The 16,853-nt window shown below is 38.8% G+C and overlaps 2 protein-coding genes across 20 annotated transcripts in view; both read left to right on the plus strand.

Moving 5' to 3' along the window:
* Window positions 1-1,311: 1,311 nt before the first annotated feature.
* Window positions 1,312-8,119, plus strand: nr1h3 (nuclear receptor subfamily 1, group H, member 3). 2 transcript variants are annotated; one of them, XM_034116209.1, is made up of 10 exons: window positions 1,312-1,497; window positions 3,196-3,278; window positions 3,746-3,991; window positions 4,766-5,032; window positions 5,138-5,343; window positions 6,421-6,600; window positions 6,840-6,939; window positions 7,262-7,375; window positions 7,531-7,625; window positions 7,921-8,119. In XM_034116209.1, exons 2-10 carry the CDS (start codon window positions 3,236-3,238, stop codon window positions 8,065-8,067), a joined length of 1,398 nt encoding a protein of 465 aa, XP_033972100.1. In that variant the 5' UTR covers window positions 1,312-1,497; window positions 3,196-3,235; the 3' UTR covers window positions 8,068-8,119. The 2 variants fall into 2 exon arrangements, with proteins under 2 accessions (XP_033972100.1, XP_033972101.1); XM_034116210.1 differs by lacking the exon at window positions 1,312-1,497 and adding an exon at window positions 2,941-3,015.
* A 4,797-nt stretch (window positions 8,120-12,916) lies between these two features.
* The window catches only part of madd (MAP-kinase activating death domain), a 45,555-nt gene continuing 41,618 nt past the window's right edge, over window positions 12,917-16,853 (plus strand). For 13 of the 18 annotated variants that reach the window (XM_034116797.1, XM_034116800.1, XM_034116805.1 and 10 more), the window contains exon 1: window positions 12,917-13,209. The gene's annotated coding sequence lies outside the window, so the exon portion shown is untranslated. The remainder of the gene's footprint in view (window positions 13,210-16,853) is intronic. The other 5 variants (XM_034116802.1, XM_034116807.1, XM_034116811.1 and 2 more) reach the window with 1 other exon arrangement.

The following is a 16,853-nucleotide window of genomic DNA, read 5'->3' on the forward strand; positions in this document are numbered from 1 at the left end:
TTCTTGCATCTGTGTGTTTGTGGGAACATTGATTTAATTTGGAGCCTGTGACTCTCGAAAGCACTGACTCTGCTTTCACACCAAGATGTTGCTGAGTAAGGATGTCCATTTTTACATCTCTTGAGGCGTTAACATCCGTTGGTACTCCTGAGACTTTTAGAAAGCAACATTTCCCACTCAGTCATGCTGACTATGTTTTATAAAAACATTTTAGTTTTTGTCTGACTGGTAGGCACTTGCATTATGAGCACTACTTTCTCACAATCAATCTGTGACACACCTATGTGGTTGCTTATGGTGACCGTAACAAAAACATAGTTGCATTTTTCATCAGACTTTACATTTTCCAGCGCATATATTGAAATAGCATTTTTACCAACCAGGAATCAATATTAATCATAGAAATCGAAAGAAACCAGATACTAAGTCATTATTATAAGTAGTATCTTAAGTATTGTAATTTTTTTGATGATAAATGTTTAGGTTGTTTCAGCACTGGTCCTGGCTCTACAAAATGAGTTGTAAAATATTGATTTGTCAATTAGTCAATTGGCCTTTTGTAACATACTGTACAAGAAGGCTATATACTTCACAGAACAAGCCAGTGATGAGGCTGTGAGTTATAACATGAAGATGAAAAACATTACATTTGTTTTAAGCATTTGAATTTATTCTGTACTTTATTGATTTTGGTGGCGAGTTCATTTCATTTCCAGCATTCTATGAAAACATGCTCATGGACAAAGGTGACTGATAAGATGCAGAGGACATTGGACTTGAGCAGAGATCATTGTGGAGAGGACATGAGTAGAAATGTTTTACAACCAAAGAATGTGAATTCACCCAATAAAACTTGATGCCTTTGATTACCACACCTATTTTAAAATCTAGATTTTTGCTCAGATGTTTTATCCACATTGCTGACATGACATTTTACTCATTGATTTGTGGATTCTCAATATGTGATCATTACACCTCAATCTAGCTAAATGCAATATGTGTTTTTGTGAGGCTTTGAGTGTTAGCAGCCTTTACAGTTTGTAATTTGAGGCAGTCGACCACACTAATGGCTATGTTTTCAAACAATAGATGGGCTCATCCTTAGGTGTCTGTGTTGTATGAGGCTGTTTGAGTAAAATGGGCTGTTTTTTATTCTCAAAGAAGAATAAGGAAGGAATGCCACAGCCCTGTGGGGATTTAAGAGCTATTCAAATGACCAATAGTAACCTCTTGTGTTGCCTCTTTCACCCTCCTCCCTCTCCCTCCCTCCCTCTCTCTGTTTTCCCTCCTGTCTCCCATTGGGCATTGTAGAAAGGGACTTCTTTCCTACTCATTCTCTTCAAGATATTGAGTCATTAAACTCCGTCAAATCAGTCACAGAGGTTTGGCATCCTCGAGGCTCATCAGGAAAGTCCTGCATCAGCGCCGGCAAACTGACAGAGTGGACTCACATGGGCAGGATGGATTTATACCAGAAATAAGACGTCAGCTTCAGAGGTAAGTGCAACATTGTGCCTGTTGCAGAGTCACTGTTGCAAATCAGTTTGAGCTAATTGAGGCTTTAAATCCAAATGTTCTCCTTCAGTTTTTTTTTATTATTTAGGCATCACCTTGAGACGGCAAGAACGCTTTGTAGTAGATGGGTTTTTCCGTGGAAAATATAGACTTGTATTAAAAGAATCCCAGTAGATATGTATTATTTTTGGATATTTCTGCTAATTGCATATATTTTAAAATCAAACATACGGTGTTATGAGTTGTACTTGACCTCGTTTGTTGTAAAATTAGCAAATATTGAGGGAACCAAGTCATTTAAAAAAGAAAAAGTGCCAAAACCAACTTTACTCGAACTGTTGTAGCTTTTATCTTGAACTGCTGCAACAATAACTGCTTTACTGGTTATATACCATGTATTTTAAAAGCTTCTCACTAGGGCTTAGAAAATGACTGCCGTCTCTGCTGTCATTGTTTCTTCATGGGTTCTGTTTTCATTATGGATAGACGGTCATATTTAATCACAGTTGGTCTTTCTATTGATTTTATCTGTCTAGTGTTGAGCTTGACCTTCATGGTTGTTGACTCTTGAATTGTTTCATTGGAGACTATGTTTTAATACTTTTATTAAGTACTTTTATTATATTGCATGGCCTGTACGTTTTGAAAATCAGTACAGTACCAGGCTGTCTTCTTCTATGGTTTCCACAGTAGATAGAACAGCTGCCATATTGAAGTTGTTAATATAATTGGAGGGATATTGGGGAATTGTATCCCTTAATATGGTACAGAAAAGGTCACATCACAAACAGTTGCATCATACAAATGTTTTCTGGATGCCCCTTTAGATATAAAACAAATGGGACTAGCAGTCCATTATGTAATATAGCTAAAGATTGACTAGTGTGTCTAGCAAACAAGATTTAGATTGTGCATTTGTAAGTTATTAAAGAGGGTACATTTGTTATAGAATGATAAATAATCCTATAGAACAATCCTACTACCCTGAACTAAGGTGTAGTCTGTCGGCTCTCAGGTATCCATTTTTGTCTGCAGATGCAAAAAAAGATTTCTGGAGAAAGCTCTTTGTTATTGACAGTATTAACATAGACGGCCTGAAAGCTTTTTGTTTGGGGTCGTAAAATTGACATCCTGTCTGTCTTGTCTGTCCATTCATATTTAAAATAGTGTTTTTAATACCTCGAATATAAACAGATTTCTTTTTTTTTATAGTACAAATGTGATTTCCAACAGAGGAAGCACAACCATTTTTATTTTCAAAATAAATAGCAGAAAGCCTATATTTTTGAAACAGGGTTTCCTCTTTGCAGGCTGGTTAAAAATAGCCAAGAATAAAGAACATGTGTGTCTGCTGAATCAGTTTCCTGAAAAGCGCCCCGATGACGCACATGACAAACTTTCACTTCTGCTTTTACAGCCAGTAAAAGCAATTTTTATAGACAGGAGCTCAGTTGTTCTAAAGCTTGTCATATTTGAGATCTCTCTAAGAACTCCGTTGTGGTGTGTATAAGATCGTATTATTTTCCTGCTATTGGTATTATTATTTTCACAAAATGTCAGTTTTGAATGTGTACACAGCATATATACTCACTTAGACTGTTAGCACCTGTTCATCACAATTTATTTCATGTCTAGTTTGTGTTGCCTGTGAGTATCATTCATGTTTTTTTACTTGCACAGGTACACGTTGGTTTCGTAATGACAAGCTGCTGTGCAGAAGATGTCCACGCTGTCTGTGACTGATATTCCAGATGTTGGTCATGGTAAGAGAAAGCACTTCTGTATTAGTCCAAAGAGTGAGATAAACAATGACGGGGTCTCTTCTCTCAGTGAAGGTTTAAATTGTACTATGCCAAGAAGCTTATTCTTGTTCTAGAAATTGCTATCCAGCAGCTGTATCTTTGTACCCTGGCTTATTATGTTGTCCACCTAAAATGAACATCTTGATTTATAATTAAATCACATTTCTGTGTCCATGAGTGGCAGGACTGCTTTGATTTCCACAGCCTCTCACAAAAGAGTGATTTCAACAGAAACCAAAAATGATATAAATCTTGGTCTTTATCCCATGAGCTTTGTGTTATGACATGTGTTTGAGTTGTGTATTGTGTTTATTTTGGACACCTGTCACAATCGAGATCAAGTAATGCCAAACAAGGTCTCGATTGATAGCACCAGTTGGCTGGTACTTGTTTTCAACGTGTGTGTGTGTGTGTGTGTCCTCTGTCAGATGAGAGTAAGGTGTTTGACGGGGCCTCTGAGTTGCAGCTGGACTGCATGGTTGAGGAAGGCAGTGGAAGCACCGCAATGAAGCACGGCGGCCTGCTGTCACTGGCTGACCTCTCCAGGCCAGATGACTTCCCCGCCCCCCCACACAACGGCTCATCCCTGACCGACATAAGCAGCCCTCTGCCGGTGGAGCTGAGCGACATCAAGTTGGACCCTGGATCTGCAGGGGACACACCCGCCAGCATAGGTCAGAGAGAAAAGTTACTCTTGTTAACAGCTGCTGCAAACAACTGAAATGTTTAAAGGAAAGTAAAAACCACAACTATGCAGCATATATTGACGAAACTGAAATGCATATCCTTTTAAGAGGGAGTTGCGTGTGTGTAAAAACAGTGTGCACTTTCTGTTGTGTCACTGCCATTGAACCTATTGCTGAGAGCCCAACATTACTGAATGTGTCACTTTTATGAAAATACTTGGGATGGCATTTTAAGTCCAATAGACTTTTATGATTTCCACTTTTACTTTATTTGGGTCACACTGCAGTGACATTTTAAATATTTTATAGAAATATATTTTCAATGACATTTGTAGTCAACCCCTCTTAAAATAGTCCTACATTTATACTTTAGTTTACATTCCTGTGTGTTTCTTCAGTTATTTGTGTGTGTGTGTACAGTAAGTGTACTGGTTTGACAACTTCCACAGACTGGACCAACCAGTATTTCCTTTGACTTAATCTCTATAATGTCTTGCACATAGTAGTACCCATTAAATGCTAGTTGTGAGCATATATAGATTTTTGCTCTAGAATAACCTGTTTCATTTTCATGTAAATATACAAGTATATTATCTACTGCGATGATTTGAATAGGGATAAGATGCCTGGAAGTACTTATCTTTTCTTCATTTAAATAACGGTAGAGGAGCAGACATTGCCTAACCTCCTGCACACATCAAAAAACCTCAGTACACAAGGTGCAGCCTCAGAGAAACTCACCTTCCTTTTCTTTTTGTATAGATGGCCAGCCAGTGAAGAGGAAGAAGGGGCCTGCGCCGAAGATGCTGGGCAATGAGGTGTGCAGTGTCTGCGGGGACAAGGCCTCTGGCTTCCATTACAATGTACTGAGCTGCGAGGGCTGCAAGGGCTTCTTTCGACGCAGCGTCATCAAAAGCGCCCAGTACAACTGCAAGAACAACGGCCGCTGTGAAATGGACATGTACATGCGGCGCAAGTGCCAGCAGTGCCGCCTGCGCAAGTGTCGGGAGGCGGGCATGCTGGAGCAGTGTGAGTGTGAAGCAGATGTAGAGAGAATTTAGATAAAACAACATTTGAGACTGTGGGTCTTTTCAAATCATGGGAATAAAATGGAACATCCTCTTTGACCTGTAGGCGTGCTCTCTGAGGAACAGATCCGACTGAAGAAGATGAAAAAGCAGCATGAGGATGTGACGGCCCGCAGCGCCACAGTGGTCACCCCTACCCCTCCTCTGGAAACAGTTACTCTGGACCCCCAGCAGCAGGAGATGATCGAGAAGCTGGTGTCCATGCAGAAACAATGCAACAAGAGGTCTTTCCTGGAACGACCCAAAGTGACAGTAAGTGAACGCCTCACAGGATAGATCTGGGTTGACTGTTATATTAACCTTAATGACATTACGAGTATTTTCTTAAACCGTTGTATCGCGGGCCCCTCGGTCTCCCCCTTTCAACACTGTACCTATCAGTAGGTACCCTTGGGCTCAAAAAAAGGGAGTTGCCGAATAGATAGAGTTAGCAGCCTATGTAGTGGGGCTCTGTCCCCATGCAGAGGACCAGGATGTCAATCAATTTGCCTCCTGTCATTTCTCTGTCTCCTTCTTTCAACTCATTATCTTCAATAAATGAAAACAAAAATATCTTTGAAACAAAAAAATGAAAACTTGTCAATTCTTTATAGCTACTTAAAGATTTTAGACAAATAAATCAAATATAAATACAATTGAACTGATGTGTGGTTTGCAGTAGTAACAGTTATTTGAGACAATAAAATGAACTTCCCTTAAATGTTCAGTTTGTAGCTTCTATCAAAAATAACCATCGTATTTCCTGTGACTGTACTGTCCCTCTGCTTCGTTCAGTGCTCCTAATGAAATGTGAAAGATTCCACCACGCCCAAAGAGAATTGAATTTTCAGATTGATCACTGATTTTGAAATCAAACTGTCACACTAGACAGTGATGATCAATTATAAATAACGATTCTGTTACTGCATTGCCTACTGTATTTCCTTCGCAGATGTTTTCAGAAATATATTGAAGTGTTCTGTTTAGCTGTAAAATAAGAACATTGGCTCCAGCCAGAGGTTTTTGGATTTCAAAATTACAGTCATTACCTAAAAAATAAATAAGGAGCTGCATGTGGGGTGGGTGTTTGATGTGGGAGGCCAGTATTCTGCTTCAGGAAAAAAATATAGCTGCTTTAGAGGGAACTACTTTTCTGGTCGACTGCTGATGTGTGTCGGTAGATTGCGAGTCACAGCCATTGTATTCAATTGGTGGTAAAAGCAAACAAGATTGGATCATCTCTCCTGTCAAGGTTTAACCTAAAACATGTTGTGTATGTTGCTGTCATGAAAACATCAGGGATTTTTTGACTTTGTGCCTCATATATTTTATTATGTGTGAACCCAACAGCCGTGGCCTGAGAGTCAGGACCCTCAAAACAGAGAGGTGCGTCAGCAGCGCTTCGCCCACTTCACTGAGCTTGCAATCATGTCCGTGCAGGAGATTGTGGATTTCGCTAAGCAGCTTCCTGGTTTCCTGGAACTCACCAGGGAGGACCAGATTGCTCTGTTAAAGACGTCAACCATTGAGGTTTGTCATTATTCACCGTGCAGCATGCATCCTCTATCTGAAGCTTCCAGTTTGAAAGATTTGTTTCACTTCATGCAAGGCATTGTCACAGTACGTAATTGATGTTACACGTGAAACTTGAAAACACTTATTTCAAATGGTGTGAACAGGGTTGCTTCCCGCATTATTTTCCAACGGTTGTGTATAACAGTTTTGCTGTATATCAATATTCCACTTACAAACATGTGTTTCCTCCTCAGATTATGCTGCTCGAGACTTCTCGGCGATACAACCCTACTATCGACAGCATCACGTTTCTGAAGGATTTCAGCTATAATAAGGAGGATTTTGCCAAAGCAGGTACCTATGCTTAAAATATTTGTATATTATGTATCTCTTAAGCTTATTACTGTATTTAATTAAACTTTCTTGTCTGGTGTTTAAACAAAGACATAATAAACTTAGTACTTTAAGAGTTATTTTTGTTTCATGCAAATAATAGTTTTTGCCCAAACTGGACAGCCAGCATCAGATATTGAATACAACATATGAAACACATGAATGTCAGGTTTGAGAATAGAGTATGTTTGATATGCCATTCATGTAGAAAAATAAACAGTTTTTCCTAACATTTCCTTCTTTAAAGTTTATTTTTTGTCCCTCCCTCAACTCCCCTCCTCAGGACTTCAGTTTGAGTTCATCAATCCCATCTTTGAGTTCTCAAAAGGAATGAATGACCTGCAGCTGGACGAGGCCGAGTACGCCCTGCTGATCGCCATCAACATCTTTTCCGCAGGTGAGAACTCTTAAACTACAAAGCATGCATTGAATCCTCAAGGAGAAAGGCATGTAAAACAGCTATTCATGTCATTTTCTATGTGAGAATGTGTCTGTTATAGTTGCTTTTTTCAGATGAACAGAGATAAACATGTTCCTATTTGTTTTGTTTAGATCGGCCAAATGTGCAGGATCATGGACTGGTGGAGAGGCTACAGCAACCCTACGTGGACGCACTGCGCTCTTACATCATGATAAAGAGACCAAATGTAAGTGCTGTGGTTGTGACCGACATGTCAGCATAACCTAACAGTCGTCATCACAACAACCACATTGGGTCATGGCTGGGGTTACATTGCTTTATTCAAACTGGAGGAGGGATGTTACAGGGTTTGGGTCATGTTTTCTTTCTAAATGCAGATAATGAATGTACGTCAATCTTTTTTCTTTAACATAAACTGAAAACAGAGCTCAAGTTCTACATTTTAAGTAATTCCTGCTGACATTTTGTAGGGCAGGAAGTCTCCTCTCAGTTTTTAATTCTTGTTTAAATGGCTTCCTCAGGATCATCTGATGTTTCCGCGCATGCTGATGAAGTTGGTGAGCCTCCGTACACTAAGCAGCGTCCACTCGGAGCAGGTGTTCGCCCTCCGTCTCCAGGACAAGAAGCTTCCACCACTGCTTTCTGAAATTTGGGACGTCAATGAGTGACGGCAGACCGGATGTCACACTCTGTGAAGTCTTGAGACAGACGTTGCATCAAGCAGGAACACTGACTCCTTTCTGCCGCTATCTGGTCAGGGATTGGTTATGCAGTGAGATTTATTTTTCTCGTGTGGGAGGAGAGCATCATTGCCCTTTTGCTCGCAAACAGACTGATACAATGTTTTGTGTTCAAATGGAAAAACATGAACGCCTAGTTGTCTTCGAGCCTTTTGTTCTTACTTTTGTGTAGATGCTGACATGATCATGGCGATATTGAATACCAGCATCGGGCTCTTTAGCCAGTTTTCTCTGATTTATTATTTGTCAATTTCTAGTGCAGTTTCTATACTCCCTCTAAGAATTATAATCTGAGCAGGTCTTGGTGGTGGATTAATCAGGATTAAATCTGCACATTAAAGGTGGGGTAGGTACATTTGAGAAACCGGCTCGAGATACACTTTTTGTTATATTCCATGGAATGCTCTTAACATCACGATAGCAATAAATATCTTAAGTGCTTTGACAACAAATCCATAAAAAAATGTAATCTGTGGAAGCCGTAGTACTGTACGACCAATCATTTTAGCCGGCCCGGCTAAAATAACTGGATGGCCTACCTGCCTGTCAGCCTTCCATCTGTGCACAAACTTATCTCGTGCCCTCATTGGTCATGTGCGCGTTCGTGTGTGTTGGAGGAGGGGCTCTGTAAGGAAGTGGCAGATTTTTTCCGGCTGTGTATTTTCAAATTCTAGCGATCTCGAGCTGGTTTCTCCAAAATTACCTACCCTACCTTTAAGGTTGAAATAGTTTTTTCTTGCAGTCGTGCAATAGGTGGAAATGGACACAGAGTGAAGCATGAGCATATGTGCTGTTCACTTTATCGATGTTTTGAAGACGTAGGCCACCTGGTTGGTATTGTGAATTGGCAAATAATTTGTGTTAGGCTGTGTCCTTTTGGAGTAAGTGCAGAAATGTAAAGGTGGGTGTAGTTGCTCAGGTAAAGTAAAGTAATGTGAAGTAGACCTCTGGGAATTAGAGGCTTCCTTAATTTCCATTAGATTACTTTAGTTTTCTTCAAAAGAGACCCTTTTGGTCATTTATAGATGCCCATTAACTTTCATGTAAATTGTATATTTATTTTCACAGTAAAAATGTATAGAGTGCACACATAGATTGTACAATCATAAACTAACGCACAAGAATGCAAACTGTGCCCTCATTAACAAGAAATGGTGTCAAGTCAATCTTTTATCACACAGAGCACTGGTAACTTGCAATGGGTGGTACTAATGTGTCTTTATTTACGTATGTAAAGATTAAACATCAGTTAAAAAGGAAGTCCAGCTACCATCTCTGTGAACTGACTTCCAAATAAATGAAAATTAATACTGACTGAAGTTGTATAAATGAATTAAATTTACAAAGATATCCCCCAATAATCACGTTATGTCATTATATGAATTGAACTTTCATTTCATCACAAAGTTATTTTTATATTTTTGTTTTATCACTAACAAATTAAGGTGTGAAAAAAGAACAAGCAACGTTTGAGTAGTTTAAAATGGAACATAGAACATTTGACAGCCCTTTTTATTTTTGATAATATACGACACTGAGGGAAAAAATGTATAGCTGAAATAATATCCGGTCGAAAACTATCTCGATCTAAAGGTCACCATGCTCTGAGTATCTTCCTTAAAAACTACTCAACACCAACAGCTTTAACGCTCAGATTGTTTGGAAAGCCTCACTGAGAGAAAAATATACCAACACATCTTTAAATGGGAATCCGTGAACTACAGGAAATGAGTAGTAACATTTATAACTATTTATACTCATGCATTCTCCTAAGAAGTGTAAACTTGAAATGCATAACGGATGATAAAGAAATGTCAATGCAAATTCATAACTGTGAAGTTTATTTTCTCATGTTGATGTTTGGACGAGGGCTGAAAATGGGATATCATAATGCCACTGTAGATTGTTTTTGGAGTGACAATTTATTGACAGCCTGTGTAGCCATTTCCAGGTATCACCATTAGACTTGTGATAGCAAACAGCATAAACAATTTAAGCTTTTCAAGGTGCCAGTTAAATTCGGACATTATACTTTATTGTATTGACTTGTTTGTTTTTTTCAGGTACAATTTATTTTGGCTTTTAATTCATAAAACTGCATTTAGAAGCTAACCTATTAGCTAAAAATGAAACAGTGATTCAAATACAAATGCAAACAACTGACTTTAGCACAGGCACAGTCAATAAATAATATGTAAATAAATATATTGATGTATAAAATGGGCAGATCTAATTATGATTTGTATAAGATAACAAGGGTTGTTTCTTTATCCCCCAACATGTCTGTATTGCTTATTTTTCTTGAAATTAACGACCTGTTGTGAAGCTCCAACAGCGACAAATTATGTTTCTTTTTCTTTAACTCAACATGCAGCAGACTTTAGGACGCGTGTATGAAGGATCTCAACAAAGAAGAAGAATACTGCAATACATGATTTAATTATTCATGCTAATAGCATAAAGGTGTCTGTTTGGTTTTGTGTGCTATTTGATTAATCCATGACGTATAAAATAGATTTTTGATAAAATGATCTGACGGCTAATTGGAGCAGTAGATCATCACCTCTCCCTCTACTCTTAGTAAACCTGCAAAGTGCAGTGAGCTCCACCTATTGGTGCCTTGTTGAATGAACAAAAACAAGTGTGTTTTCCTTCCACATTCTTTATTGCAATAACAGTGATATGTTCTCCAACATGCAGAATCTTCACAGGAACAAAAGTAGCCCGAGTGTTTTCCTCCCGCTCCCTCAACAGTCGCATAGCAAAACACCAGGCTACTGCTGAGCATTTGTTTTTCTGCTACTGGAAGCCAGTGCAGCCCAGGTATACAACATAAGCATCATTCCCATCTATTGTATTGCATTGCTAATTCAAAGGGTGCCTGCATGTCTTTCCATCCAGCAGGAAAACATAAAGCCAGAAGTGACCTGGCTTTTTCTGACCACGTATTGTATCAAGCCGTTTGACTTTCCCCTCAGAATTTCAAGGTTCAAGGTTCAAGGTTCTTTATTGTCAAACTGACATAGCTACAGAGTAATTATGTAGTTGAAAATCTTATGTCACAGGCTTCTCCAACAATGCAACATAAAACATTTGATTTACTTTTTATGTTTGCTCTAAAAGTATTTGTTCAAATTGATTTTCTTACATCCTTCCAACCCTTTGGTATTAATGGTTTTCATTTGGCAGGACGATCAATATTAAAGAAGCCGATGAATGTGAGAGTGTGCAGCATTTAAACCCCAACAAGGATTTATTTATCTTTGGGTCCTCCAAAGACATTAAAGGTGTGCTTTTAGTTTGCTGCTTGCAGGGTATCACTTGCCAAACGAATCGATTGAGTTTGGTTTGAAGTAGTCTCTGTAATACTTGGGGGAATTGTACACCATGCCCCAATTAAATCCATGGTCTACTTACAGGTGGACTTTGATAAAACTGAAATTATTTTGTCATGGGGTGCTGATCAAACATGCAAAGATGCATTTGTTGAGCTATTTTAATCTGAGTTTTTCAGTGTACATTTTATGTTAACGCTGTATCAAGTTTAATTGTACTGTATATACTGTCATTTTAATTTCTGATCTCATTTAATTCCTGTCTTCAAAGAGTGATACTGTAAACATTGATGTATAGAAATGCAACCTATTTTAATACTTGTAACTCCTGAATACCTTCTGTTTTGTATGCACAGTATGAATTAAAGCTACGCTGTAGTGCTGATATGATTGGAATCAAAATGACTTGTTTGCTGGTCAGATTTTATGTGTTGTGGTTTATTTGCTAAAGCATGAAACAGATTCATAATGGTGACTTCCATTGACAACTGATGGAAGTGCAGAGGCTTTTGAAAAAACTTAAAAAAGAGAGCTTGCTGTAATATTTGTGGTGTAACCTGTTTGTTAGGGTTTGATATGCTGCAGCTATAAGTATGTCGAGAAGATTTTCTCACAAATACAATACAACTACCCTGGACTTGATGTGTACAATTTAAAGGTTCCTGTTAAAAAGTCAGACTATTGATTGATTATTATAAACAAGCATATGAAAGCCCCGGGGTAGAATTACAGCTCCCAACATAGTATTTATATTTAATTAAGATCAAGCACTATTTGCGCAATCTTTAAATTGAAAGAAGAAGTTTAAAGCAAACCAAATTGGCAATCATAAGTAACCACACTACATTATCCCCTACACAGCTGTTGATGTACTTATTTTATTGTATTGTTTTAAAATATTTTGAACTCCAGTGCTTGCTGAAGCATTGAAGTGATAACATTAGGACACTATTTTTAATAACCTGCCCAGGGACTATAGATACAACATATTTGAGATAAACTGAAATATTGATAATGCGCACTGTCTCTGGTAAAGATAATATTTTATAATTAAAGCAAGTCTAAATGGTAGGCTACATGTAGTATTGATATGTTTTCTTCGCAAAGCTTCATTTTTTGATTTGAGTTATATTATTGTGATGAACATTGGTAATAATTGCAGTTTTGGGGGGGTGGGGTGTCTCCATAGGCCACTTGTATAGAGCCCTAAAAAGGCTTCGGCCGGCCCTGTCAGGCGATAAAACTTAACTAAAATACTTCAAACTGTCAGACTAATATTTTAGTGAACTATTAGAACCACGGCGGCACTAAAGTCAGTCCCTCTGGAGCGGTTGAGGTGCTTTTCCTCGGGCTTGTAGGATCTCTTCCGTTAGGTCTGAGTATGCGGAACTCCCTTTACACCGATGATGATGATGATGAGGAGGAGGAGGAGGAGGAGGAGGAGGAGGATGTTGTGAAGGCAGGTTGTAACTGACTGAGCCGCCCGTCCATCGAGCTCAGAGGCGGACACACACTTCACATCATTTATTCATGCTGCGAAACAGTCTGACGGAGAAGCTACCGCCTTTCAGCCGTCGTTTCCTAACGATACTTCGTGATATCAAATAAAGAAGGCTAATTCAGAATACCCACCGCCTCTCTGCGTGTGTGACCGTGGAGGACACCCACCTCCCAGGCCGTCATCAGCAGCTGGCTCCCCAGCGGACGTTAGCGGCTAACCGGCTAACGCAAGCAGGTGAGGCTGGTCTCATTCTTGGTTTCTATTTTAACACACCTATCGTATGTATGCCTGTAACATGTGAAGTGTTTTGTGATGTTGCCACCGTGGTTTGACGTTTGACGTTTGTTTTATTGGTGAGATAAACCGCTCAAGCTACTGTTAGCAGCTAGGCAGCTAACTAGCTAATCCATCCGTGACGTAGAAAACCATAAACCTAGAGGATGCATCTTTAGGGGTGAACATGTAGGACAAGGCCTGACAGCTTGTCATAATTCATAAAAAAAATACATCTCCTGGAGTTAAAAGGAGGCGTTGGCTTCGCATTTCCACGTCTGTCACTGAGCATCATTGCAATACGATGATAAACTAAAGATAGTCAGTGCAGATTAGTGTTTTATTCATTCTTCCCATATAGCGTTAAATTACTGTGTGAAGGTAAGGGAAACACACCACGATATAAACCAACACGTAGTAAGTGTTTATGCTACAGAAGAGCAATATACATTTGATCCATCTACAAAACCAACCATGTATTGACTTGCATGCTTATCTCGCATAGATAATGTACAAAGTCCACAATAATGACCTTCCTTACTGTATTCATAGGTTGTTTAAAATGAAAGAGAGACAGTATAGTAGGATTTAGGTTAATAGTTATGTTTAAAAATTCAAGGGTAAGGACAAATATCAGGAACAGATGTATTTCTGTCAAAGGGGTTACCTTATAGAGTAGTCGTGACTAGCAGTCAAGAATGTATTCACTTTGCAAAGACAGTTAAATAAGGATGTAAACAAATATGAAATGATTAGTATTGTGTATGACTGAAATGTCTTTGTTTTGTATACCCTAAAACATGTTTCGAAAAAGGGTTGCCTATTAGAATAGGCTGTATAAGAAGCCAAGGTATGATAAAGGTTTAGCTTACACCTATTTGGTCTTATTTTTTTCCTTTATTATTTAATGCCTTTTAGTATTTATTTTTTGGATGTTTATTCTTTTTTGAAAATTGTTAATAAGGACCAACATAATTTACTACTACTGCTGCTGGATTTCATCCTGCGGTCAGCATATGTCTCTACTCTTATCTCTACATTTGATAGTAAAATACTGTGTAACTCCCGTTAGCTGTAACTGACACCCCTTCATTGTAAACGTATCGCTGTTACAGAATTGATCAGCAGTTGTATTATTTGACACAATTGCAAACCAGCTTTTGACACAAACACGACTCAAGAGATAAGGAAGTGGATTTGATGGTACATGGATTTAATGCCCATTACACAGTAGTTATAAACAGAGGGAATTGTTAATATCAGGAAAGTGAAGTGTAGAATATCATCCTGGTGCAGGTCAAACATCCCTCCTTTATTGTAAGATGCAATGGTGAGTAAGAAATGCATCACCTGTGAGGAGGCATAGTGCATCGTGGTAAAGAAGTCAAGAAGCTTTAAAGTATAGTGTCTTTTCCAGTACAAATAGTATAAGTAGCCATTGTTGTTACCTCGTGTCACAGAGGGGAAAATGGCACCTACCATCAGAGTCAGTGGTCTGATCCCTTCCCCCTGCAGGCAACATGTCGGAAGTGTCCTTGGGCAAATACATCATCAACCGCACGCATTATAAATGAATATATAAGTACAGAAATGAATATATAAGTAAAGAGGAGAGTGTCACTTTTCAGTGTAGGCGAGAGACTGAGCCAAACAGTTTTATTGATAGGGGACCAAAATAGTTCTTATATCTGTTCAGCCGTGGAACAAAGTACGATTGGTTCAATAAGAAAATATTCTAATCTAAAGGTTACAACGAAATGATCAATACTTTCTACACTTCATCTCTCTCCTATTTGTGTGTTCTCGCGTGACTCAATTGAACAGATTCTTCTCCATCGCTACTTACTGCTGTTCACTGTGACTGGCAATAATTGCTGTCCATGCTGTAGGCCTGTGAATCATATCCATCTCTCTGAGCTTATATAAGCAGTGCTGCATGCAGACCACACTGACCACATTCACACAGTGTTGTAGTGTTTCTTTTAGTCTCTTTTATTCCAGAGAGAAAGGTTCAATAACAAGCTCGTTCATCAAATACATTCAGTGAAGTGGCGTCGTCCTTCCACCTTCTTCTAAAATGTATCTTTGTGCTGGATGAGTCTGCCTCCTGCTCTGCTTCCAGCTCAGCTGCTTCATAAAAAAGCCATTTTGGCTGTACACCAGGAAGCATTCATGCTGCCAGACCTGCATGTTGATTCATTGTCCTGATGGTTTTGCAAGATAAAGAGGCATAGATCTGTGTTCTGCATATGGGCCTTGCCCTAGGAATATATTATGTGGTTGGAACCATTCGCTCTCTGTTTTTAGTCTTTCGCTGTGAGGATGATGCAAATTCTTACAACACTCAAACATGCTCAGAGTTGTGCCATGCATGTAGAACGGCTAGAATAGTGTGAAGAAATAGCTTTTAAAATGGAGTGTTTCATACCAGTTTCTCAGAGCAAACATACTTGTTAATGTTTAATAAAGGTTCATTTTGGTCTTCTTGTTTATAGAAGGCGCATTCGTGTCAGCTTGCAGTGTATTTGAATAATTGTGCTAAATGTTATTCGTGCTGACATTAAGCTGACTCATCAGACATACTTCAGCCCACTTTAATGCTGTTGAACCATGTCTTCTCATGGCACCGCACACATCAAATAGTGTTAGTAAGCTTTCTCATTCCGTGTGTTAATAACCCTGTCAAGTAACCTTTATTTCTCCCCAAAGTCAATAAAGAAGCTCAACATTGTTTATTTTACTAATGTGTCAGTGACAAAGGCATAAACATTTCCTCTTTTGGATCTATTTGAGGTAAAAAGAGAACAAAAATAGAGAGTTATTTTGCCATTGTCACTAATTAGTATAAAAGCACATTCTGGTTATAGTGGGCCGTAGACTCCGTCACCATTGTATCACCTCATTTGGGGATAGTGAAAAGACATTTTTTTGAATGAAAATCTTCTGGATTATTATCTTAAGTACAATGTACTGTCTTACATCCGTGCTCCATTAAGAATAATCAAGTTAAAATGTATTTTGTCCCTTTGTTAATGGCTCCTCTACTCATGAGTGGAGCTCTTAGAAATAATTAAACCCATAATGCCTCTGAAGCCTTCGGTGATGGAGTCACCTCCCTGGACACAGCTGTGCTCTTGCTGAGGGGCTTAATGACACTGTGCGATGGGAAGCGTGACTGTAGTGTCCCACTCATGACTTGCATGCAGTCCATTTGTCTGACCTGTTGTCTTTGAAATCCACATGTAAATCACAGGATTTTCACAATCTTCAACTATATACATATTCAATAGAAAATACAGTCTCTATCATATCATATCATTTCAATCACAATATTGACAAACCTTTGTGTGTTCATATTAGCATATTTATTTGAAGCAACTGCTTTTGTTTTAAGGACTAACTGTGTAGCTGTTGGGACAGAGAAACATGTCAGTACAAGTTTCAAAAACAGTAAAAGGGTACAAAACTACACAGAATCTGTCAGGATGCGTCGTGGTGACATTGACACCGTTGTGGCACACACAGGCTGCGTCTCGACAGCTCTTATAACCGCACTGAAACGGGAGAATCTGCGCAAAATGTGCATTAACTCCTAAGTTAATAGT

The sequence above is a fragment of the Trematomus bernacchii genome, unplaced genomic scaffold (assembly GCF_902827165.1).
Source record: "Trematomus bernacchii unplaced genomic scaffold, fTreBer1.1, whole genome shotgun sequence".
Lineage (NCBI taxonomy): Eukaryota > Metazoa > Chordata > Actinopteri > Perciformes > Nototheniidae > Trematomus > Trematomus bernacchii.

What these genes read in the sequence shown, in the direction of transcription:
- nr1h3 (XM_034116209.1), top strand. Translation starts at nt 3,236, where the DNA reads ATGTCCACGCTGTCTGTGACTGATATTCCAGATGTTGGTCATG. An exon ending in GGCGGGCATGCTGGAGCAGT is followed by an intron (nt 5,033 to 5,137) that starts GTGAGTGTGAAG and finishes TTTGACCTGTAG; the next exon opens with GCGTGCTCTCTGAGGAACAG. An exon ending in TGGAACGACCCAAAGTGACA is followed by an intron (nt 5,344 to 6,420) that starts GTAAGTGAACGC and finishes TGAACCCAACAG; the next exon opens with CCGTGGCCTGAGAGTCAGGA.